The 25,000-nt window shown below is 45.2% G+C and overlaps 1 protein-coding gene across 1 annotated transcript in view; it reads right to left on the reverse strand.

The window, feature by feature from the left end:
- Nucleotides 1–25,000, reverse strand: part of LOC124023564 (caskin-1-like) — a gene marked incomplete at its 5' end in the record, with an annotated part of 60,452 nt that overhangs the window by 5,884 nt on the left and 29,568 nt on the right. The window contains 6 exons of the mRNA XM_046337943.1: nt 1–112; nt 9,904–10,139; nt 12,519–13,372; nt 14,490–14,628; nt 16,319–16,420; nt 17,011–17,118. The exon at nt 1–112 is cut by the window's left edge and continues 388 nt beyond it. Coding sequence (XP_046193899.1) covers nt 1–112; nt 9,904–10,139; nt 12,519–13,372; nt 14,490–14,628; nt 16,319–16,420; nt 17,011–17,118 — 1,551 coding nt within the window. The remainder of the gene's footprint in view (nt 113–9,903; nt 10,140–12,518; nt 13,373–14,489; nt 14,629–16,318; nt 16,421–17,010; nt 17,119–25,000) is intronic.

A 25,000-nucleotide genomic window follows, 5' to 3' on the forward strand; every position in this document is an offset into this window, starting at 1 on the left:
GGTTGTGCTGTTGTCTGATTGGTCATTGCTGCGTGGGCGTCGCCGAATGGTGTCTGTCTCCGTCAGATGGAACTTCTCTGCGTCAGAATAGTTGGGGGGGCGGGGCTTTCTCCTGGGCACCAATCAGATTGACTTTTAGATATGTCAATCAACTATAATCTGTATAACTGTTAAAGTGATAAATATAATTGTAACTGTTACAGACTGATAGAGTTAGACTGGTAGAGTTAGACTGGTAGAGTTAGACTGGTAGAGATAGACTGGTAGAGTTAGACTGGTAGAGTTAGACTGGTAGAGTTAGACTGATAGAGTTAGACTGGTAGAGTTAGACTGATAGAGATAGACTGGTAGAGTTAGACTGGTAGAGTTAGACTGGTAGAGTTAGACTGATAGAGATAGACTGGTAGAGGTAGACTGATAGAGTTAGACTGAAAGAGTTAGACTGGTAGAGTTAGACTGAAAGAGTTAGACTGATAGACTGATAGAGTTAGACTGATAGAGTTAGACTGATAGAGTTAGACTGGTAGAGTTAGACTGGTAGAGTTAGACTGGTAGAGTTAGACTGATAGAGTTAGACTAGTAGAGTTAGACTGGTAGAGTTAGACTGATAGACTGATAGAGTTAGACTGATAGAGTTAGACTGATAGAGTTAGACTAGTAGAGTTAGACTGGTAGAGTTAGACTGATAGACTGGTAGAGTTAGACTGATAGAGATAGACTGATAGACTGGTAGAGTTAGACTGATAGAGATAGACTGATAGACTGGTAGAGTTATACTGGTAGAGTTAGACTGGTAGAGTTAGACTGGTAGAGTTAGACTGGTAGAGTTATACTGGTAGAGTTAGACTGGTAGAGTTAGACTGATAGACTGGTAGAGTTAGACTGGTAGAGTTAGACTGATAGAGTTAGACTGATAGAGTTAGACTAGTAGAGTTAGACTGGTAGAGTTAGACTGGTAGAGTTAGACTGGTAGAGTTATACTGGTAGAGTTAGACTGGTAGAGTTAGACTGATAGACTGGTAGAGTTAGACTGGTAGAGTTAGACTGGTAGAGTTAGACTGATAGACTGGTAGAGTTAGACTGGTAGAGTTAGACTGATAGACTGGTAGAGTTAGACTGGTAGAGTTAGACTGATAGAGTTAGACTGATAGAGTTAGACTAGTAGAGTTAGACTGGTAGAGTTAGACTGATAGAGTTAGACTGGTAGAGTTATACTGATAGAGTTAGACTGATAGAGTTAGACTAGTAGAGTTAGACTGGTAGAGTTAGACTGATAGAGATAGACTGGTAGACTGGTAGAGTTAGACTGATAGAGTTAGACTGGTAGAGTTAGACTGATAGAGTTAGACTGGTAGAGTTAGACTGGTAGAGTTAGACTGATAGACTGGTAGAGTTAGACTGGTAGAGTTAGACTGATAGACTGATAGAGTTAGACTGATAGAGTTAGACTGGTAGAGTTAGACGAGTAGAGTTAGACTGGTAGAGTTAGACTAGTAGAGTTAGACTGATAGAGTTAGACTGGTAGAGTTAGACTGGTAGAGTTAGACTGATAGAGTTAGACTGGTAGAGTTAGACTGATAGAGTTAGACTGGTAGAGTTAGACTAGTAGAGTTAGACTGATAGAGTTAGACTGATAGAGTTAGACTAGTAGAGTTAGACTGGTAGAGTTAGACTGGTAGAGTTAGACTGATAGAGTTAGACTGGTAGAGTTAGACTGATAGAGTTAGACTGGTAGAGTTAGACTGATAGAGTTAGACTGATAGACTGATAGAGTTAGACTGATAGAGTTAGACTGATAGAGTTAGACTGATAGACTGATAGAGTTAGACTGGTAGAGTTAGACTGATAGACTGATAGAGTTAGACTGATAGACTGGTAGAGTTAGACTGATAGAGTTAGACTGATAGAGATAGACTGGTAGAGTTATACTGGTAGAGTTAGACTGGTAGAGTTAGACTGATAGAGTTAGACTGATAGACTGATAGAGTTAGACTGGTAGAGTTAGACTGATAGAGTTAGACTGGTAGAGTTAGACTGATAGAGTTAGACTGGTAGAGTTATACTGGTAGAGTTAGACTGATAGAGTTAGACTGATAGAGTTAGACTGATAGACTGATAGAGTTAGACTGGTAGAGTTAGACTGATAGAGTTAGACTGGTAGAGTTAGACTGATAGACTGATAGAGTTAGACTGATAGACTGATAGAGTTAGACTGGTAGAGTTAGACTGATAGAGTTAGACTGGTAGAGTTAGACTGGTAGAGTTAGACTGATAGACTGATAGAGTTAGACTGGTAGACTGATAGAGTTAGACTGGTAGAGTTATACTGGTAAAGTTAGACTGATAGACTGATAGAGTTAGACTGGTAGAGTTATACTGGTAGAGTTAGACTGGTAGAGTTAGACTGGTAGAGTTAGACTGGTAGAGTTAGACTGGTAGAGTTAGACTGATAGACTGGTAGAGTTAGACTGATAGACTGGTAGAGTTAGACTGATAGACTGATAGAGTTAGACTGATAGAGTTAGACTGATAGAGTTAGACTGGTAGAGTTAGACTGGTAGAGTTAGACTGATAGAGTTAGACTGGTAGAGTTAGACTGATAGAGTTAGACTGGTAGAGTTAGACTGATAGACTGGTAGAGTTAGACTGATAGAGATAGACTGATAGACTGGTAGAGTTAGACTGGTAGAGTTAGACTGATAGAGTTAGACTGATAGACTGATAGAGTTAGACTGATAGACTGGTAGAGTTAGACTGATAGAGTTAGACTGATAGAGTTAGACTGGTAGAGTTAGACTGGTAGAGTTAGACTGATAGAGTTAGACTGATAGACTGGTAGAGTTAGACTGATAGACTGGTAGAGTTAGACTGATAGACTGGTAGAGTTAGACTGATAGAGTTAGACTGGTAGAGTTAGACTGATAGAGTTAGACTAGTAGAGTTAGACTGGTAGAGTTAGACTGGTAGAGTTAGACTGATAGAGTTAGACTAGTAGAGTTAGACTAGTAGAGTTAGACTGGTAGACTGGTAGAGTTAGACTGATAGACTGGTAGAGTTAGACTGATAGACTGATAGAGTTAGACTGATAGACTGGTAGAGTTAGACTGATAGAGTTAGACTGATAGAGTTAGACTGGTAGACTGGTAGAGTTAGACTGATAGACTGATAGAGTTAGACTGGTAGAGTTAGACTGGTAGAGTTAGACTGATAGAGTTAGACTGATAGACTGATAGAGTTAGACTGATAGACTGGTAGAGTTAGACTGATAGACTGGTAGAGTTAGACTGATAGACTGATAGAGTTAGACTGATAGACTGGTAGAGTTAGACTGATAGAGTTAGACTGTTAGAGTTAGACTGGTAGAGTTAGACTGATAGAGTTAGACTAGTAGAGTTAGACTAGTAGAGTTAGACTGGTAGAGTTAGACTGATAGAGTTAGACTGATAGAGTTAGACTAGTAGAGTTAGACTAGTAGAGTTAGACTAGTAGAGTTAGACTGGTAGAGTTAGACTGATAGAGTTAGACTAGTAGAGTTAGACTAGTAGAGTTAGACTGGTAGAGTTAGACTGATAGAGTTAGACTGGTAGAGTTAGACTGGTAGAGTTAGACTGATAGAGTTAGACTGATAGAGTTAGACTGGTAGAGTTAGACTGGTAGAGTTAGACTGATAGACTGGTAGAGTTAGACTGATAGAGTTAGACTGGTAGAGATAGACTGATAGAGTTAGACTGAAAGAGTTAGACTGATAGACTGGTAGAGTTAGACTGGTAGAGATAGACTGATAGAGTTAGACTGGTAGAGTTAGACTGATAGACTGATAGAGTTAGACTGGTAGAGTTAGACTGATAGAGTTAGACTGATAGACTGATAGAGTTGGACTGGTAGAGTTAGACTGGTAGACTGGTAGAGTTAGACTGATAGACTGGTAGAGTTAGACTGATAGAGTTAGACTTATAGAGTTAGACTGATAGAGTTAGACTGGTAGAGTTAGACTGGTAGAGTTAGACTGATAGACTGATAGAGTTAGACTGGTAGAGTTAGACTGGTAGAGTTAGACTGGTAGAGTTAGACTGGTAGACTAGTAGAGTTAGACTGATAGACTGGTAGAGTTAGACTGATAGACTGGTAGAGTTAGACTGATAGACTGATAGAGTTAGACTGGTAAAGTTAGACTGGTAGAGTTAGACTGATATACTGGTAGAGTTAGACTGATAGACTGGTAGAGTTAGACTGATAGACTGGTAGAGTTAGACTGATAGACTGATAGACTGATATAGTTAGACTGATAATATAATATAATAATATATGCCATTTAGCAGACGCTTTTATCCAAAGCGACTTACAGTCATGTGTGCATACATTCTATGTATGGGTGGTCCCGGGGATCGAACCCACTACCCTGGCGTTACAAGCGCCATGCTCTACCAACTGAGCTACAGAAGGACCACGACTGATAGAGTTAGACTGGTAGAGTTAGACTGGTAGAGTTAGACTGGTAGAGTTAGACTGATAGACTGGTAGAGTTAGACTGATAGACTGGTAGAAATAGACTGGTAGAGTTAGACTGGTAGAGTTAGACTGATAGACTGGTAGAGTTAGACTGATAGACTGGTAGAGTTAGACTGGTAGAGTTAGACTGATAGATGTAGACTGGTAGAGTTAGACTGATAGACTGGTAGAGTTAGACTGGTAGAGTTAGACTGGTAGAGTTAGACTGGTAGAGTTAGACTGATAGACTGGTAGAGTTAGACTGATAGAGTTAGACTGATAGAGTTAGACTGGTAGAGTTAGACTGGTAGAGTTAGACTGGTAGAGTTAGACTGGTAGAGTTAGACTGGTAGAGTGGTAGAGTTAGACTGATAGAGTTAGACTGATAGAGTTAGACTGGTAGAGTTAGACTGGTAGAGTTAGACTGGTAGAGTTAGACTGATAGACTGGTAGAGTTAGACTGATAGAGATAGACTGATAGAGTTAGACTGGTAGAGTTAGACTGGTAGAGTTAGACTGGTAGAGTTAGACTGGTAGAGTTAGACTGATAGACTGGTAGAGTTAGACTGATAGAGTTAGACTGATAGAGTTAGACTGGTAGAGTTAGACTGGTAGAGTTAGACTGATAGAGATAGACTGGTAGAGTTAGACTGGTAGAGTTAGACTGATAGACTGGTAGAGTTAGACTGGTAGAGTTAGACTGATAGACTGGTAGAGTTAGACTGATAGAGATAGACTGATAGAGTTAGACTAGTAGAGTTAGACTGATAGACTGGTAGAGTTAGACTGGTAGAGTTAGACTGATAGAGTTAGACTGATAGACTGATAGAGTTAGACTGGTAGAGTTAGACTGGTAGAGTTAGACTGGTAGAGTTAGACTGGTAGAGATAGACTGGTAGAGTTAGACTGGTAGAGTTAGACTGGTAGAGTTAGACTGGTAGAGTTAGACTGATAGAGATAGACTGGTAGAGTTAGACTGGTAGAGTTAGACTGGTAGAGTTAGACTGATAGAGATAGACTGGTAGAGGTAGACTGATAGAGTTAGACTGAAAGAGTTAGACTGGTAGAGTTAGACTGAAAGAGTTAGACTGATAGACTGATAGAGTTAGACTGATAGAGTTAGACTGGTAGAGTTAGACTGGTAGAGTTAGACTGGTAGAGTTAGACTGATAGAGTTAGACTAGTAGAGTTAGACTGGTAGAGTTAGACAGATAGACTGATAGAGTTAGACTGATAGAGTTAGACTAATAGAGTTAGACTAATAGAGTTAGACTGGTAGAGTTAGACTGATAGAGTTAGACTGATAGACTGATAGAGTTAGACTGATAGAGTTAGACTGATAGAGTTAGACTGATAGACTGGTAGAGTTAGACTGGTAGAGTTAGACTGATAGACTGATAGAGTTAGACTGATAGACTGGTAGAGTTAGACTGATAGACTGGTAGAGTTATACTGGTAGAGTTAGACTGGTAGAGTTAGACTGATAGACTGGTAGAGTTAGACTGGTAGAGTTAGACTGATAGACTGATAGAGTTAGACTGATAGAGTTAGACTGATAGACTGGTAGAGTTAGACTGATAGACTGGTAGAGTTAGACTGATAGAGTTAGACTGATAGAGTTAGACTGATAGAGTTAGACTGGTAGAGTTAGACTGGTAGAGTTAGACTGGTAGAGTTAGACTGATAGAGTTAGACTGATAGACTGATAGAGTTAGACTGGTAGAGTTAGACTGGTAGAGTTAGACTGATAGAGTTAGACTGATAGACTAGTAGAGTTAGACTGGTAGAGTTAGACTGATAGAGTTAGACTGATAGAGTTAGACTGGTAGACTAGTAGAGTTAGACTGATAGACTGATAGAGTTAGACTGGTAGAGTTAGACTGATAGAGTTAGACTGATAGACTGATAGAGTTGGACTGGTAGAGTTAGACTGGTAGAGTTGGACTGGTAGAGTTAGACTGGTAGAGTTAGACTGATAGAGTTAGACTGGTAGAGTTAGACTGATAGACTGGTAGAGTTGGACTGGTAGAGTTAGACTGGTAGAGTTAGACTGATAGAGTTAGACTGAAAGAGTTAGACTGATAGAGTTAGACTGGTAGAGTTAGACTGAAAGAGTTAGACTGGTAGAGTTAGACTGATAGAGTTAGACTGGTAGAGTTAGACTGATAGAGTTAGACTGGTAGAGTTAGACTGGTAGAGTTAGACTGATAGACTGGTAGAGTTAGACTGAAAGAGTTAGACTGATAGAGTTAGACTGGTAGAGTTAGACTGATAGAGTTAGACTAGTAGAGTTAGACTAGTAGAGTTAGACTGATAGAGTTAGACTGGTAGAGTTAGACTGATAGAGTTAGACTGATAGAGTTAGACTAGTAGAGTTAGACTGGTAGAGTTAGACTGGTAGAGTTAGACTGGTAGAGATAGACTGATAGAGTTAGACTGGTAGAGTTAGACTGATAGACTGGTAGAGTTAGACTGATAGAGTTAGACTGATAGAGTTAGACTGATAGAGTTAGACTGGTAGAGTTAGACTGGTAGAGTTAGACTGATAGACTGGTAGAGTTAGACTGATAGAGTTAGACTGATAGAGTTAGACTGATAGAGTTAGACTGGTAGAGTTAGACTGGTAGAGTTAGACTGATAGAGTTAGACTGATAGAGTTAGACTGATAGACTGATAGAGTTAGACTGGTAGAGTTAGACTGGTAGAGTTAGACTGATAGAGTTAGACTGATAGAGTTAGACTGGTAGAGTTAAACTGATAGAGTTAGACTGATAGACTAGTAGAGTTAGACTGGTAGAGTTAGACTGATAGAGTTAGACTGATAGAGTTAGACTGGTAGACTAGTAGCGTTAGACTGATAGACTGATAGAGTTAGACTGGTAGAGTTAGACTGATAGAGTTAGACTGATAGACTGATAGAGTTGGACTGGTAGAGTTAGACTGGTAGAGTTGGACTGGTAGAGTTAGACTGGTAGAGTTAGACTGATAGAGTTAGACTGGTAGAGTTAGACTGATAGACTGGTAGAGTTGGACTGGTAGAGTTAGACTGGTAGAGTTAGACTGATAGAGTTAGACTGAAAGAGTTAGACTGATAGAGTTAGACTGGTAGAGTTAGACTGAAAGAGTTAGACTGGTAGAGTTAGACTGATAGAGTTAGACTGGTAGAGTTAGACTGATAGAGTTAGACTGGTAGAGTTAGACTGAAAGAGTTAGACTGATAGAGTTAGACTGGTAGAGTTAGACTGATAGAGTTAGACTAGTAGAGTTAGACTAGTAGAGTTAGACTGATAGAGTTAGACTGGTAGAGTTAGACTGATAGAGTTAGACTGATAGAGTTAGACTAGTAGAGTTAGACTGGTAGAGTTAGACTGGTAGAGTTAGACTGGTAGAGATAGACTGATAGAGTTAGACTGGTAGAGTTAGACTGATAGACTGGTAGAGGTAGACTGATAGAGTTAGACTGATAGAGTTAGACTGGTAGAGTTAGACTGGTAGAGTTAGACTGATAGACTGGTAGAGTTAGACTGATAGAGTTAGACTGATAGAGTTAGACTGATAGAGTTAGACTGGTAGAGTTAGACTGGTAGAGTTAGACTGATAGAGTTAGACTGATAGAGTTAGACTGATAGACTGATAGAGTTAGACTGGTAGAGTTAGACTGGTAGAGTTAGACTGATAGAGTTAGACTGATAGAGTTAGACTGGTAGAGTTAAACTGATAGAGTTAGACTGATAGACTAGTAGAGTTAGACTGGTAGAGTTAGACTGATAGAGTTAGACTGATAGAGTTAGACTGGTAGACTAGTAGAGTTAGACTGATAGACTGGTAGAGTTAGACTGATAGAGTTAGACTGATAGACTGGTAGACTAGTAGAGTTAGACTGATAGACTGATAGAGTTAGACTGATAGAGTTAGACTGATAGACTGGTAGAGTTGGACTGGTAGAGTTAGACTGGTAGAGTTAGACTGATAGAGTTAGACTGAAAGAGTTAGACTGATAGAGTTAGACTGGTAGAGTTAGACTGAAAGAGTTAGACTGGTAGAGTTAGACTGATAGAGTTAGACTGGTAGAGTTAGACTGATAGAGTTAGACTGGTAGAGTTAGACTGAAAGAGTTAGACTGATAGAGTTAGACTGGTAGAGTTAGACTGATAGAGTTAGACTAGTAGAGTTAGACTAGTAGAGTTAGACTGATAGAGTTAGACTGGTAGAGTTAGACTGATAGAGTTAGACTGATAGAGTTAGACTAGTAGAGTTAGACTGGTAGAGTTAGACTGGTAGAGTTAGACTGGTAGAGATAGACTGATAGAGTTAGACTGGTAGAGTTAGACTGATAGACTGGTAGAGTTAGACTGATAGAGTTAGACTGATAGAGTTAGACTGATAGAGTTAGACTGGTAGAGTTAGACTGATAGACTGGTAGAGTTAGACTGATAGAGTTAGACTGATAGAGTTAGACTGGTAGAGTTAGACTGGTAGAGTTAGACTGATAGAGTTAGACTGATAGAGTTAGACTGATAGACTGATAGAGTTAGACTGGTAGAGTTAGACTGGTAGAGTTAGACTGATAGAGTTAGACTGATAGAGTTAGACTGGTAGAGTTAAACTGATAGAGTTAGACTGATAGACTAGTAGAGTTAGACTGGTAGAGTTAGACTGATAGAGTTAGACTGATAGAGTTAGACTGGTAGACTAGTAGAGTTAGACTGATAGACTGGTAGAGTTAGACTGATAGAGTTAGACTGATAGACTGGTAGACTAGTAGAGTTAGACTGATAGACTGATAGAGTTAGACTGATAGAGTTAGACTGATAGACTGGTAGAGTTAGACTGATAGACTGGTAGAGTTAGACTGGTAGAGTTAGACTGGTAAAGTTAGACTGATAGACTGGTAGAGTTAGACTAGTAGAGTTAGACTGATAGAGTTAGACTGGTAGAGTTAGACTGGTAGAGTTAGACTGATAGACTGGTAGAGTTAGACTGATAGTGATAGACTGATAGAGTTAGACTGGTAGAGTTAGACTGATAGACTGATAGAGTTAGACTGATAGACTGATAGAGTTAGACTGGTAGAGTTAGACTGATAGACTGATAGAGTTAGACTGGTAGACTGATAGAGTTAGACTGGTAGAGTTAGACTGGTAGAGTTAGACTGATAGAGTTAGACTGATAGAGTTAGACTGGTAGAGTTAGACTGGTAGACTGATAGAGTTAGACTGATAGATGTAGACTGATAGAGTTAGACTGATAGATGTAGACTGATAGAGTTAGACTGGTAGAGTTAGACTGATAGAGTTAGACTAGTAGAGTTAGACTGATAGAGTTAGACTGGTAGAGTTAGACTGATAGACTGGTAGAGTTAGACTGATAGAGTTAGACTGATAGAGTTAGACTGGTAGAGTTAGACTGATGAACCTTCGGTTGATGGTCGCTGTTCCATCCGTAATAAGCCCTTCTCCTGTCGGCGTGACGACCGTGGAGCGTGGGCGGGGTTCTGGGCGTAGCTCAGTGTGTTGCCGCGGGGACTGGATCTGGGCGGAGTCTGTCTGGTCGGTGAGCGGACCGCTGATGGTCCGACGGCGATTCATGATATCATCATCAGACCCGAGACCACCTGACCCGGCCTGGCGACGCAACGCCGCCGGACTAACCTGCCGGATTATACACACATTACACATGAGACCCCAGACCACCTGACCCGGCCTGGCGACGCAACGCCGCCGGACTAACCTGCCGGATTATACACACATTACACATGAGACCCGAGACCACCTGACCCGGCCTGGCGACGCAACGCCGCCGGACTAACCTGCCGGATTATACACACATTACACATGAGACCCCAGACCACCTGACCCGGCCTGGCGACGCAACGCCGCCGGACTAACCTGCCGGATTATACACACATTACACATGAGACCCCAGACCACCTGACCCGGCCTGGCGACGATTACACATGAGACCCCAGACCACCTGACCCGGCCTGGCGACGATTACACATGAGACCCCAGACCACCTGACCCGGCCTGGCGACGATTACACATGAGACCCCAGACCACCTGACCCGGCCTGGCGATGATTACACATGAGACCCCAGACCACCTGACCCGGCCTGGCAACGCAACGCCGCCGGACTAACCTGGCAGATTATACACACATTACACATGAGACCCCAGACCACCTGACCCGGCCTGGCGACGATTACACATGAGCCGTTGGGGCGGGATTGGCCCCATAGGGTAGGGGTCTGTGGGTGGGATTGGCCCCTAGGATAGGGGTCTGTGGGTGGGATTGGCCCCTAGGGTAGGGTCTGTGGGTGGGATTGGCCCCTAGGGTAGGGGTCTGTGGGTGGGATTGGCCCCTAGGATAGGGGTCTGTGGGTGGGATTGGCCCCTAGGGTAGGGGTCTGTGGGTGGGATTGGTCCCTAGGGTAGGGGTCTGTGGGTGGGATTGGCCCCTAGGGTAGGTTCTGTGGGTGGGATTGGCCCCTAGGGTAGGGTCTGTGGGCGGGATTGGCCCCTAGGGTAGGGGTCTGTGGGCGGGATTGGCCCCTAGGGTAGGGGTCTGTGGGCAGGATTGGCCCCTAGGGTAGGGGTCTGTGGGTGGGATTGGCCCCTAGGGTAGGGGTCTGTGGGTGGGATTGGTCCCTAGGTTAGGGGTCTGTGGGCGGGATTGGCCCCTAGGGTAGGGTCTGTGGGTGGGTTTGGCCCCTAGGGTAGGAGTCTGTGGGTGGGATTGGCCTAGGGTTAGGGGTCTGTGGGTGGGTTTGGCCCCTAGGGTAGGAGTCTGTGGGTGGGATTGGCCTAGGGGTAGGGGTCTGTGGGTGGCATTGGACTAGGGTAGGGGTCTGTGTGTGGGATTGACCCCTAGGGTAGGGGTCTGTGGGTGGGATTGACCCTAGGGTTTGGGGCTTTGACCCCTAGGGTTGGGTGCTTTGACCCCTAGGGTAGGGGTCTGTGGGTGGGATTGACCCCTAGGGTAGAGGGCTTTGACCCCTAGGGTTGGGTCCTTTGACCTCTAGGGTAGGGAGCTTTGACCCCTAGGGTAGGGGTCTGTGGGTGGGATTGACCCCTAGGGTAGGGGACTTTGACCCCTAGGGTTGGGGGCTTTGACCTCTAGGGTAGGGGGCTTTGACCCCTAGGGTAGGTGGCTTTGACCCCTAGGGTAGGGATCTGTGGATGGGATTTACCCCTAGGTTAGAGGGCTTTGACCCCTAGGGTTGGGTCCTTTGAACCCTAGGGTAGGGGGCTTTGACCCCTAGGGTTGGGGGCTTTGACCCCTAGGGTAGGGGGCTTTGACCCCTAGGGTAGGGGGCTTTGACCCCTAGGGTTGGGTCCTTTGAACCCTAGGGTACGGGGCTTTGACCCCTAGGGTAGGGGGCTTTGAACCCTAGGGTAGGGGGCTTTGACCCCTAGGGTAGGGGGCTTTGACCTCTAAGGTAGGGAGGGGGCTTTGACCCCTAGGGTAGGGTGCTTTGACCCCTAGGGTTGGGGGCTTTGACCCCTAGGGTAGGGGGCTTTGACCTCTAGGGTTGGGGGCTTTGACCCCTAGGGTAGAGGGCTTTGACCCCTAGGGGAGGGGGCTTTGACCATGCCTGGTTAGCGGTAGGAACTCGTTTGGTCCAATCAGATGTTGGGTCCTATATTAATCCTATTCATTAAAATGGCCAATTTGGGTGCAATCAATTTGCTTCATTTGTCAGAGATGAAAATAATGTTTCAGGTTTATTGTATCTGAACATGAGATGGTGGGTGTTGAAGACAGACAGACAGACAGACAGACAGACAGACAGACAGACAGACAGACAGACAGACAGACAGACAGACAGACAGACAGACAGACAGACAGACAGACAGACAAACAGACAGACAGACAGGCAGGCAGACAGACAGACAGACAGACAGACAGACAGACAGACAGACAGACAGACAGACAGACAGACAGACAGACAGACAGACAGACAGACAGACAGACAGACAGACAGACAGACAGGCAGACAGACAGACAGACAGACAGACAGACAGACAGACCTGTGTAGGGTTGAGGTAGCTGCCTCTGCCTCCCATGGTTCTGGGCAGGGTCTTGGCCCCTCCCCCTCCAGGACCAACTCCTCCCATCGATGTCTCCAACATGGCCGCGATGCTCCGGACGCTCCCCCCCGCCCCCTCTGACCTCACCAGCCCCCCCTTCCCCCTCCTCTCCGCCAGCCCTCCACAGTCGCTGGCTCTCCTCTCCCTGATCCCTACTACCCCCAGCCCCTCCCCCAGCCCGTCGCCCCCGGAGATGGAGGAACACGACCGTTTCGGCGGAGTCGGGGGCCGGCCTTTCCTCCTGGGCCGCAGCGTGACTGATGATTGGCTGCGGTTGACAGTTGCGTCATTGGGGTCGGAGCGTTGAGCCGAGCTGCTGCGGCAGACCGTGGCGTATCTCGGTGCGAAGTCTGTAACCGAGAGGGCATCGGCTTCGTACCCCGAGTAGCCAATCAGGCTGTGAGTTCGCCGATGCTCCTCCTCCATTGGCAGACAGAGTAAAGGAACAGACACACCCCCTTCTTGGACTGGCGAATCAGCTGGCGGGGGCTGGGTGGAGGGGTGGGCTCGAGCCTTGTGGGTCTTGGTGGGAGTGTGAGGTGGGGAGGGTGTGTGTGTTGGGGACTCAATCCCTGGCCGGGGTTTAGTGAGGGGGGGCCTCTGACCCCTCCCAGTGGAGGGGAGTGGGGTAGAGGGGGGAGGAGTGGAGGAGGATGGAGGGGTGGAGCCAGAAGGAGGGGTGGAGCCAGATGGAGGGGTAGAGCCAGAAGGAGGGGTAGAAGGCTGAGAGATACTCTCTCCTCTCTGGAACTTCCCCAGTCTCCTCACTGCTAACATCATCTTCTTTTGGTGGCCTGAGAGAGAAAGAGAGAGAGAGAGAGAGAGAGACACAAACAGAGAGAGCGAGAGAGAAAGAGAGAGAGAGACAGAGCGAGAGCGAGAGAGACACAGCGAGAGGTTGAGAGAGACAGAGACAGAGCGAGAGAGAGACACAGAGAGAGGCCGTTAGACTGATGATGTCTATCTCCTACCAGCTTGGTGATGTCTATCTCCTACCAGCTTGGTGATGTCTATCTCCTACCAGCTTGGTGATGTCTATCTCCCGTGTGTCCTACCCAGCTTGGCGATGTCTATCTCCTACCAGCTTGGTGATGTCTATCTCCTACCAGCTTGGTGATGTCTATCTCCTACCAGCTTGGTGATGTCTATCTCCTACCAGCTTGGTGATGTCTATCTCCTACCAGCTTGGTGATGTCTATCTCCCGTGTGTCCTACCCAGCTTGGTGATGTCTATCTCCTACCAGCTTGGTGATGTCTATCTCCTACCAGCTTGGTGATGTCTATCTCCCGTGTGTCCTACCCAGCTTGGTGATGTCTATCTCCCGTGTGTCCTACCCAGCTTGGCGATGTCTATCTCCTACCAGCTTGGTGATGTCTATCTCCTACCAGCTTGGTGATGTCTATCTCCTACCAGCTTGGTGATGTCTATCTCCTACCAGCTTGGTGATGTCTATCTCCTACCAATTTGGTGATGTCTATCTCCTACCAGCTTGGTGATGTCTATCTCCTACCAGCTTGGTGATGTCTATCTCCTACCAGCTTGGTGATGTCTATCTCCTACTAGCTTGGTGATGTCTATCTCCTACCAGCTTGGTGATGTCTATCTCCTACCAGCTTGGTGATGTCTATCTCCTACCCAGCTTGGTGATGTCTATCTCCTACCAGCTTGGTGATGTCTATCTCCCGTGTGTCCTACCCAGCTTGGTGATGTCTATCTCCTACCAGCTTGGTGATGTCTATCTCCTACCAGCTTGGTGATGTCTATCTCCTACCAGCTTGGTGATGTCTATCTCCCGTGTGTCCTACCCAGCTTGGTGATGTCTATCTCCCGTATGTCCTACCCAGCTTGGTGATGTCTATCTCCCGTGTGTCCTACCCAGCTTGTTGATGTCTATCTCCCGTGTGTCCTACCCAGCTTGGTGATGCCAATCTCCTTCAGGTCCTCCCAGCTGATCTCAGTGATGAAGTCGATGTTGTCATATCCATTTTGCACCAGAACCTGGTAGTACTGGTTCAGCCCAATCGCTGACAACCACTCTGCCAGGCTGGCCTATACACACACACACACACACACACACACACACACACACACACACACACACACACACACACACACACACACACACACACACACACACACACACACACACACACACACACACACACACACACACACACACAGATATTAGGACATATACACATGTGTTCATATGTATTTAGTGTGATTACTCAAATGTATAATATTGGTAATATCCTCATTAATATCAGTATCATTAATATCAGTATGGCCCAGAATAATCTCATTAATATTGGTATGGCCCAGAGTATCCTCATTAATATCAGTATGGCCCAGAATATCCTCATTAATATTGGTATGGCCCAGAGTATCCTCATTAATATTGGTATGGCCCAGAGTATCCTCATTAATATCAGTATGGCCCAGAATATCCTCATTAATATTGGTATGGCCCAGAGTATCCTCATTAATATTGGTATGGCCCAGAGTATCCTCATTAATATTGGTATGGCCCAGAGTATCCTCATTAATATTGGTATGGCCCAGAGTATCCTCATTAATATCAGTATGGCCCAGAATATCCTCGTTAATATTGGTATGGCCCAGAGTATCCTCATTAATATTGGTATGGCCCAGAGTATCCTCATTAATATTGGTATGGCTCAGAGTATCCTCATTAATATTGGCCCAGAGTATCCTCATTAATATTGGTATGGCCCAGAGTATCCTCATTAATATTGGCCCAGAGTATCCTCATTAATATTGGTATGGCCCAGAGTATCCTCATTAATATTGGCCCAGAGTATCCTCATTAATATTGGTATGGCCCAGAGTATCCTCATTAATATTGGTATGGCCCAGAGTATCCTCATTAATATTGGTATGGCCCAGAATATCCTCATTAATATTGGTATGGCCCAGAGTATCCTCATTAATATTGGTATGGCCCAGAATATCCTCATTAATATTGGTATGGCCCAGAGTATCCTCATTAATATTGGTATGGCCCAGAGTATCCTCATTAATATTGGTATGGCCCAGAGTATCCTCATTAATATTGGTATGGCCCAGAGTATCCTCATTAATATTGGTATGCCCCAGAGTATCCTCATTAATATTGGTATGGCTCAGAGTATCCTCATTAATATTGGCCCAGAGTATCCTCATTAATATTGGTACGGCCCAGAGTATCCTTATTAATATTGGCCCAGAGTATCCTCATTAATATTGGTATGGCCCAGAGTATCCTCATTAATATTGGTATGGCCCAGAGTATCCTCATTAATATTGGTATGGCCCAGAGTATCCTCATTAATATTGGTATGGCCCAGTGTATCCTCATTAATATTGGTATGGCCCAGAGTATCCTCATTAATATTGGTATGGCCCAGAGTATTCTCATTAATATTGGTATGGCCCAGAGTATCCTCATTAATATTGGTATGGCCCAGAGTATCCTCATTAATATTGGTATGGCCCAGAGTATCCTCATTAATATTGGTATGGCCCAGAGTATCCTCATTAATATTGGTATGGCCCAGAGTATCCTCATTAATATTGGTATGGCCCAGAGTATCCTCATTAATATTGGTATGGCCCAGAGTATCCTCATTAATATTGGTATGGCCCAGAGTATCCTCATTAATATTGGTATGGCCCATGGAGTCTTCAACGTGTGTCTTCAGACATATTGTGTCTGTAAAGGCTCGGAATGTGTTCTTACTGGTTTGTGGTCAGGTAGCCAGTCACCAGACGGCAGTTTGCTGATCTCTGATGTCATCTTCTTACGATGGCCTGGTTTAGTTACACCGATCGCTGTCAGGTCCTGCACACACACACACACACACACACACACACACACACACACACACACACACACACACACACACACACACACACACACACACACACACACACACACACACACACACACACACACACACACATCTTCTTCGATGGCCTGGTTTAGTTACACACACACACACACACACACACACACACACACACACACACACACACACACACACACACACACACACACACACACACACACACACACACACACACACACACACACACACACACACACACACACACACACACACACACACACACACACACACACACACACACACACACACACACACACACAGTTAACACACGCTCATCCTCTCTCACACACCTCACTGATGTACATGAATAAACATTAGCTTTATGCAAATGAAGCGGTAAATAATAGTGATGCGTGATTGGCAGACAACTCAGAGTGGGTCAGAGGTCACAGAGACAGGAGGGTCATGATGACATCACCAGGTCAGGGGTCAGGAGGAGGCCACGCCCCCACAGATAGGACATACGGGATGCCGGGGTAGAGGTTGGGATGACACGTGGTGTAGGGGTCAGAGGTCATCTTACCTCGGGGGTCATGTGGCCTATGGTGTCTAGGTCATAGCCAGCGGTGAGGAGGTGAGTGGTGTAGAACTGCAGCTGACACTCAGTCAACCAGGTCACTACTGCCTCACTCTAGAACACAGAACACTCTCATTGTTCTAGAACATACACTCAGCTCTACACTGTAGAACACACACTCAGCTCTAGAACACACACACAGCTCTAGAACAATCTAGAACACACACAGCTCTACACTGTAGAACACACACTCAGCTCGAGAACACTGTAGAACACACACTCAGCTCTACACTGTAGGACATACACTCAGCTCTACACTGTAGAACACACACTCAGCTCTAGAACACACACTCAGCTCTACACTGTAGAACACATACTCAGATCTAGAACACTGTAGAACACACACTCAGCTCTACACTGTAGGACATACACTCAGCTCTACACTGTAGGACATACACTCAGCTCTACACTGTAGAACACATACTCAGATCTAGAACACTGTAGAACACACACTCAGCTCTAGAACACACACTCAGCTCTACACTGTAGAACACATACTCAGATCTAGAACACTGTAGAACACACAATCAGCTCTAGAAAATACACTCAGCTCTACACTGTAGGACATACACTCAGCTCTACACTGTAGGACACATACTCAGATCTAGAACACTGTAGAACACACACTCAGCTCTAGAACACACACTCAGCTCTAGAACAATCTAGAACACACACAGCTCTACACTGTAGAACACACACTCAGCTCTAGAACACTGTAGAACACACACTCAGGTCTAGAACACTGTAGAACACACACTCAGCTCTAGAACAATCTAGAACACACACTCAGCTCTAGAACACTATAGAACACACACAGCTCTACACTGTAGAACACACACTCTGCTATAGAACACTGTAGAATACACAATCAGCTCTAGAACACTGTAGACACACACTCAGCTCTAGAACAATCTAGAACACACACTCAGCTCTAGAACACTATAGAACACACACAGCTATACACTGTAGAACACACACTCTGCTCTAGAACACTGTAGAACACACACTCAACTATAGAACACACATTTAGCTCTAGAACACTCTAGAACACACACTCAGCTCCACACTGTAGAACACACACTCAGCTCTACATTGCAGAACACACACTCTGCTCTAGAACACTGTAGAACACACACTCAACTATAGAACACACATTTAGCTCTAGAACACTCTAGAACACACACTCAGCTCCACACTGTAGAACACACACTCAGCTCTACATTGTAGAACACACACTGAAGACTAGAACTATCAGCATTCTCAGAGCTCTTCAGCCGAACACTCTCATCGTTCTAGAACACAGAATATTCTCAGAGCTCTAGAACATAGATACCAGAGTTCTAGAACAGGGTGGGGGAGGGAGGAGGGAGTCCAGAGGCTCTGTATGTCTCTGTGAGGTCAGGTGACACAGCTCAGCTCAGTGATTGGTTGTTAGGGTTAGACTGACATCCTTTACCCCCAGGGGGCAGTAGAGATGCCATCTAACCAGGGGGAGAACAACTGCCGCCTCTCGTTGAAGCCACGGAGGTTCAAGCCCGACCGCAGTATTGCAGGCCTTGTTAGTAGAAAACACTTATAGTGAACGGAAAAATGGCAATCTTCATTTTTAAAAATTATCACGGTACCAAATATTGCTTCTAATACACCAGAAGTATGTCCTTGAACCGGTTATTAAGAAATTGTACACAGCATAAGTTGTAAGGGTAATTGTAGCTGCTAATGGCAGCTTGCAGTACCCTGGTCGGCCTTCAACTGGAGTTACTCAATGAGAGGGGTCACTTACTGAATGAGGACTAACTGCACATGTTCTGTATCCATGAGACTCTAGTTCAGGAAGTGAAAAAACCCTGTTCTTCAAATACGTTACTGACTCTTCCCATAGGATGGGGTCACATGATCGATGGCTTTGGCCATTCTTTTTACAGTCATTGCATCTAACTACATCTTTCTGATGGGACGTTAAACGGGTGTCCTGACTCTCTGTGGTCACTAAAGATCCCATGGCTCTTATTGTTAGAGTAGGGGTGTCCTGACTCTCTTATTGTTAGAGTAGGGGTGTCCTGACTCTCTTATTGTTAGAGTAGGGGTGTCCTGACTCTCTTATTGTTAGAGTAGGGGTGTCCTGACTCTCTTATTGTTAGAGTAGGGGTGTCCTGACTCTCTTATTGTTAGAGTAGGGGTGTTAACCACGGTGTCCTGACTCTCTTATTGTTAGAGTAGGGGTGTTAACCACGGTGTCCTGACTCTCTTATTGTTAGAGTAGGGGTGTTAACCACAGTGTCCTGACTCTCTTATTGTTAGAGTAGGGGGTGTTAACCACGGTGTCCTGTCTCTCTTATTGTTAGAGTAGGGGTGTCCTGACTCTCTTATTGTTAGAGTAGGGGTGTCCTGACTCTCTTATTGTTAGAGTAGGGGTGTCCTGACTCTCTTATTGTTAGAGTAGGGGTGTCCTGACTCTCTTATTGTTAGAGTAGGGGTGTCCTGACTCTCTTATTGTTAGAGTAGGGGTGTCCTGACTCTCTTATTGTTAGAGTAGGGGGTGTTAACCACGGTGTCCTGACTCTCTTATTGTTAGAGTAGGGGTGTTAACCACGGTGTCCTGACTCTCTTATTGTTAGAGTAGGGGTGTTAACCACAGTGTCCTGACTCTCTTATTGTTAGAGTAGGGGGTGTTAACCACGGTGTCCTGTCTCTCTTATTGTTAGAGTAGGGGTGTCCTGACTCTCTTATTGTTAGAGTAGGGGTGTCCTGACTCTCTTATTGTTAGAGTAGGGGTGTCCTGTCTCTCTTATTGTTAGAGTAGGGGTGTTAACCACGGTGTCCTGTCTCTCTTATTGTTAGAGTAGGGGTGTCCTGACTCTCTTATTGTTAGAGTAGGGGTGTCCTGACTCTCTTATTGTTAGAGTAGGGGTGTCCTGACTCTCTTATTGTAAGAGTAGGGGGTGTTAACCACGGTGTCCTGACTCTCTTATTGTTAGAGTAGGGGTGTCCTGTCTCTCTTATTGTTAGAGTAGGGGTGTTAACCACGGTGTCCTGTCTCTCTTATTGTTAGAGTAGGGGTGTCCTGACTCTCTTATTGTTAGAGTAGGGGTGTCCTGACTCTCTTATTGTTAGAGTAGGGGTGTCCTGTCTCTCTTATTGTTAGAGTAGGGGTGTCCTGACTCTCTTATTGTTAGAGTAGGGGTGTCCTGACTCTCTTATTGTTAGAGTAGGGGTGTTAACCACGGTGTCCTGACTCTCTTATTGTTAGAGTAGGGGTGTCCTGACTCTCTTATTGTTAGAGTAGGGGTGTCCTGACTCTCTTATTGTTAGAGTAGGGGTGTCCTGACTCTCTTATTGTTAGAGTAGGGGTGTCCTGACTCTCTTAATGTTAGAGTAGGGGTGTTAACCACGGTGTCCTGACTCTCTTATTGTTAGAGTAGGGGTGTCCTGACTCTCTTATTGTTAGAGTAGGGGTGTCCTGACTCTCTTATTGTTAGAGTAGGGGTGTCCTGACTCTCTTATTGTTAGAGTAGGGGTGTCCTGACTCTCTTATTGTTAGAGTAGGGGTGTCCTGACTCTCTTATTGTTAGAGTAGGGGTGTCCTGACTCTCTTATTGTTAGAGTAGGGGTGTTAACCACGGTGTCCTGACTCTCTTATTGTTAGAGTAGGGGGTGTTAACCACGGTGTCCTGTCTTTCTTATTGTTAGAGTAGGGGTGTTAACCACGGTGTCCTGACTCTCTTATTGTTAGAGTAGGGGTGTCCTGACTCTCTTATTGTTAGAGTAGGGGTGTCCTGACTCTCTTATTGTTAGAGTAGGGGGTGTTAACCACGGTGTCCTGTCTCTCTTATTGTTAGAGTAGGGGTGTTAACCACGGTGTCCTGTCTCTCTTATTGTTAGAGTAGGGGTGTCCTGACTCTCTTATTGTTAGAGTAGGGGTGTTAACCACGGTGTCCTGACTCTCTTATTGTTAGAGTAGGGGTGTCCTGACTCTCTTATTGTTAGAGTAGGGGTGTCCTGTCTCTCTTATTGTTAGAGTAGGGGTGTTAACCACGGTGTCCTGACTCTCTTATTGTTAGAGTAGGGGGTGTTAACCACGGTGTCCTGACTCTCTTATTGTTAGAGTAGGGGGTGTTAACCACGGTGTCCTGACTCTCTTATTGTTAGAGTAGGGGTGTCCTGACTCTCTTATTGTTAGAGTAGGGGTGTCCTGACTCTCTTATTGTTAGAGTAGGGGTGTTAACCACGGTGTCCTGACTCTCTTATTGTTAGAGTAGGGGTGTTAACCACGGTGTCCTGACTCTCTTATTGTTAGAGTAGGGGTGTCCTGTCTCTCTTATTGTTAGAGTAGGGGTGTCCTGACTCTCTTATTGTTAGAGTAGGGGGTGTTAACCACGGTGTCCTGACTCTCTTATTGTTAGAGTAGGGGTGTCCTGACTCTCTTATTGTTAGAGTAGGGGGTGTTAACCACGGTGTCCTGACTCTCTTATTGTTAGAGTAGGGGTGTTAACCACGGTGTCCTGACTCTCTTATTGTTAGAGTAGGGGTGTCCTGTCTCTCTTATTGTTAGAGTAGGGGTGTCCTGACTCTCTTATTGTTAGAGTAGGGGGTGTTAACCACGGTGTCCTGACTCTCTTATTGTTAGAGTAGGGGTGTTAACCACGGTGTCCTGACTCTCTTATTGTTAGAGTAGGGGTGTTAACCACGGTGTCCTGACTCTCTTATTGTTAGAGTAGGGGTGTTAACCACGGTGTCCTGACTCTCTTATTGTTAGAGTAGGGGTGTTAACCACGGTGTCCTGACTCTCTTATTGTTAGAGTAGGGGTGTTAACCACGGTGTCCTGACTCTCTTATTGTTAGAGTAGGGGTGTCCTGACTCTCTTATTGTTAGAGTAGGGGTGTCCTGACTCTCTTATTGTTAGAGTAGGGGTGTCCTGTCTCTCTTATTGTTAGAGTAGGGGTGTCCTGACTCTCTTATTGTTAGAGTAGGGGTGTTAACCACGGTGTCCTGACTCTCTTATTGTTAGAGTAGGGGGTGTTAACCACGGTGTCCTGACTCTCTTATTGTTAGAGTAGGGGTGTTAACCACGGTGTCCTGACTCTCTTATTGTTAGAGTAGGGGTGTCCTGACTCTCTTATTGTTAGAGTAGGGGTGTCCTGACTCTCTTATTGTTAGAGTAGGGGTGTCCTGACTCTCTTATTGTTAGAGTAGGGGTGTCCTGTCTCTCTTATTGTTAGAGTAGGGGTGTCCTGACTCTCTTATTGTTAGAGTAGGGGTGTCCTGACTCTCTTATTGTTAGAGTAGGGGTGTCCTGACTCTCTTATTGTTAGAGTAGGGGTGTCCTGACTCTCTTATTGTTAGAGTAGGGGGTGTTAACCACGGTGTCCTGACTCTCTTATTGTTAGAGTAGGGGTGTCCTGTCTCTCTTATTGTTAGAGTAGGGGTGTTAACCACGGTGTCCTGTCTCTCTTATTGTTAGAGTAGGGGTGTCCTGACTCTCTTATTGTTAGAGTAGGGGTGTCCTGACTCTCTTATTGTTAGAGTAGGGGTGTCCTGTCTCTCTTATTGTTAGAGTAGGGGTGTCCTGACTCTCTTATTGTTAGAGTAGGGGTGTCCTGACTCTCTTATTGTTAGAGTAGGGGTGTTAACCACGGTGTCCTGACTCTCTTATTGTTAGAGTAGGGGTGTCCTGACTCTCTTATTGTTAGAGTAGGGGTGTCCTGACTCTCTTATTGTTAGAGTAGGGGTGTTAACCACGGTGTCCTGACTCTCTTATTGTTAGAGTAGGGGTGTCCTGACTCTCTTATTGTTAGAGTAGGGGTGTCCTGACTCTCTTATTGTTAGAGTAGGGGTGTCCTGACTCTCTTATTGTTAGAGTAGGGGTGTCCTGACTCTCTTATTGTTAGAGTAGGGGTGTCCTGACTCTCTTATTGTTAGAGTAGGGGTGTCCTGACTCTCTTATTGTTAGAGTAGGGGTGTTAACCACGGTGTCCTGACTCTCTTATTGTTAGAGTAGGGGGTGTTAACCACGGTGTCCTGTCTTTCTTATTGTTAGAGTAGGGGTGTTAACCACGGTGTCCTGACTCTCTTATTGTTAGAGTAGGGGTGTCCTGACTCTCTTATTGTTAGAGTAGGGGTGTCCTGACTCTCTTATTGTTAGAGTAGGGGGTGTTAACCACGGTGTCCTGTCTCTCTTATTGTTAGAGTAGGGGTGTTAACCACGGTGTCCTGTCTCTCTTATTGTTAGAGTAGGGGTGTCCTGACTCTCTTATTGTTAGAGTAGGGGTGTTAACCACGGTGTCCTGACTCTCTTATTGTTAGAGTAGGGGTGTCCTGACTCTCTTATTGTTAGAGTAGGGGTGTCCTGTCTCTCTTATTGTTAGAGTAGGGGTGTTAACCACGGTGTCCTGACTCTCTTATTGTTAGAGTAGGGGGTGTTAACCACGGTGTCCTGACTCTCTTATTGTTAGAGTAGGGGGTGTTAACCACGGTGTCCTGACTCTCTTATTGTTAGAGTAGGGGTGTCCTGACTCTCTTATTGTTAGAGTAGGGGTGTCCTGACTCTCTTATTGTTAGAGTAGGGGTGTTAACCACGGTGTCCTGACTCTCTTATTGTTAGAGTAGGGGGTGTTAACCACGGTGTCCTGACTCTCTTATTGTTAGAGTAGGGGTGTCCTGTCTCTCTTATTGTTAGAGTAGGGGTGTCCTGACTCTCTTATTGTTAGAGTAGGGGGTGTTAACCACGGTGTCCTGACTCTCTTATTGTTAGAGTAGGGGTGTCCTGACTCTCTTATTGTTAGAGTAGGGGGTGTTAACCACGGTGTCCTGACTCTCTTATTGTTAGAGTAGGGGTGTTAACCACGATGTCCTGACTCTCTTATTGTTAGAGTAGGGGTGTCCTGTCTCTCTTATTGTTAGAGTAGGGGTGTCCTGACTCTCTTATTGTTAGAGTAGGGGGTGTTAACCACGGTGTCCTGACTCTCTTATTGTTAGAGTAGGGGTGTTAACCACGGTGTCCTGACTCTCTTATTGTTAGAGTAGGGGTGTTAACCACGGTGTCCTGACTCTCTTATTGTTAGAGTAGGGGTGTTAACCACGGTGTCCTGACTCTCTTATTGTTAGAGTAGGGGTGTTAACCACGGTGTCCTGACTCTCTTATTGTTAGAGTAGGGGTGTCCTGTCTCTCTTATTGTTAGAGTAGGGGTGTCCTGACTCTCTTATTGTTAGAGTAGGGGTGTTAACCACGGTGTCCTGACTCTCTTATTGTTAGAGTAGGGGGTGTTAACCACGGTGTCCTGACTCTCTTATTGTTAGAGTAGGGGTGTTAACCACGGTGTCCTGACTCTCTTATTGTTAGAGTAGGGGTGTCCTGACTCTCTTATTGTTAGAGTAGGGGTGTTAACCACGGTGTCCTGACTCTCTTATTGTTAGAGTAGGGGTGTTAACCACGGTGTCCTGACTCTCTTATTGTTAGAGTAGGGGTGTTAACCACGGTGTCCTGTCTCTCTTATTGTTAGAGTAGGGGTGTCCTGTCTCTCTTATTGTTAGAGTAGGGGTGTCCTGACTCTCTTATTGTTAGAGTAGGGGTGTCCTGACTCTCTTATTGTTAGAGTAGGGGTGTTAACCACGGTGTCCTGACTCTCTTATTGTTAGAGTAGGGGGTGTTAACCACGGTGTCCTGACTCTCTTATTGTTAGAGTAGGGGGTGTCCTGACTCTCTTATTGTTAGAGTAGGGGTGTTAACCACTGTGTCCTGACTCTCTTATTGTTAGAGTAGGGGTGTCCTGACTCTCTTATTGTTAGAGTAGGGGTGTCCTGACTCTCTTATTGTTAGAGTAGGGGTGTCCTGACTCTCTTATTGTTAGAGTAGGGGTGTCCTGACTCTCTTATTGTTAGAGTAGGGGTGTTAACCACGGTGTCCTGACTCTCTTATTGTTAGAGTAGGGGTGTCCT

The sequence above is a fragment of the Oncorhynchus gorbuscha genome, unplaced genomic scaffold, assembly GCF_021184085.1.
Source record: "Oncorhynchus gorbuscha isolate QuinsamMale2020 ecotype Even-year unplaced genomic scaffold, OgorEven_v1.0 Un_scaffold_1633, whole genome shotgun sequence".
NCBI lineage: Eukaryota > Metazoa > Chordata > Actinopteri > Salmoniformes > Salmonidae > Oncorhynchus > Oncorhynchus gorbuscha.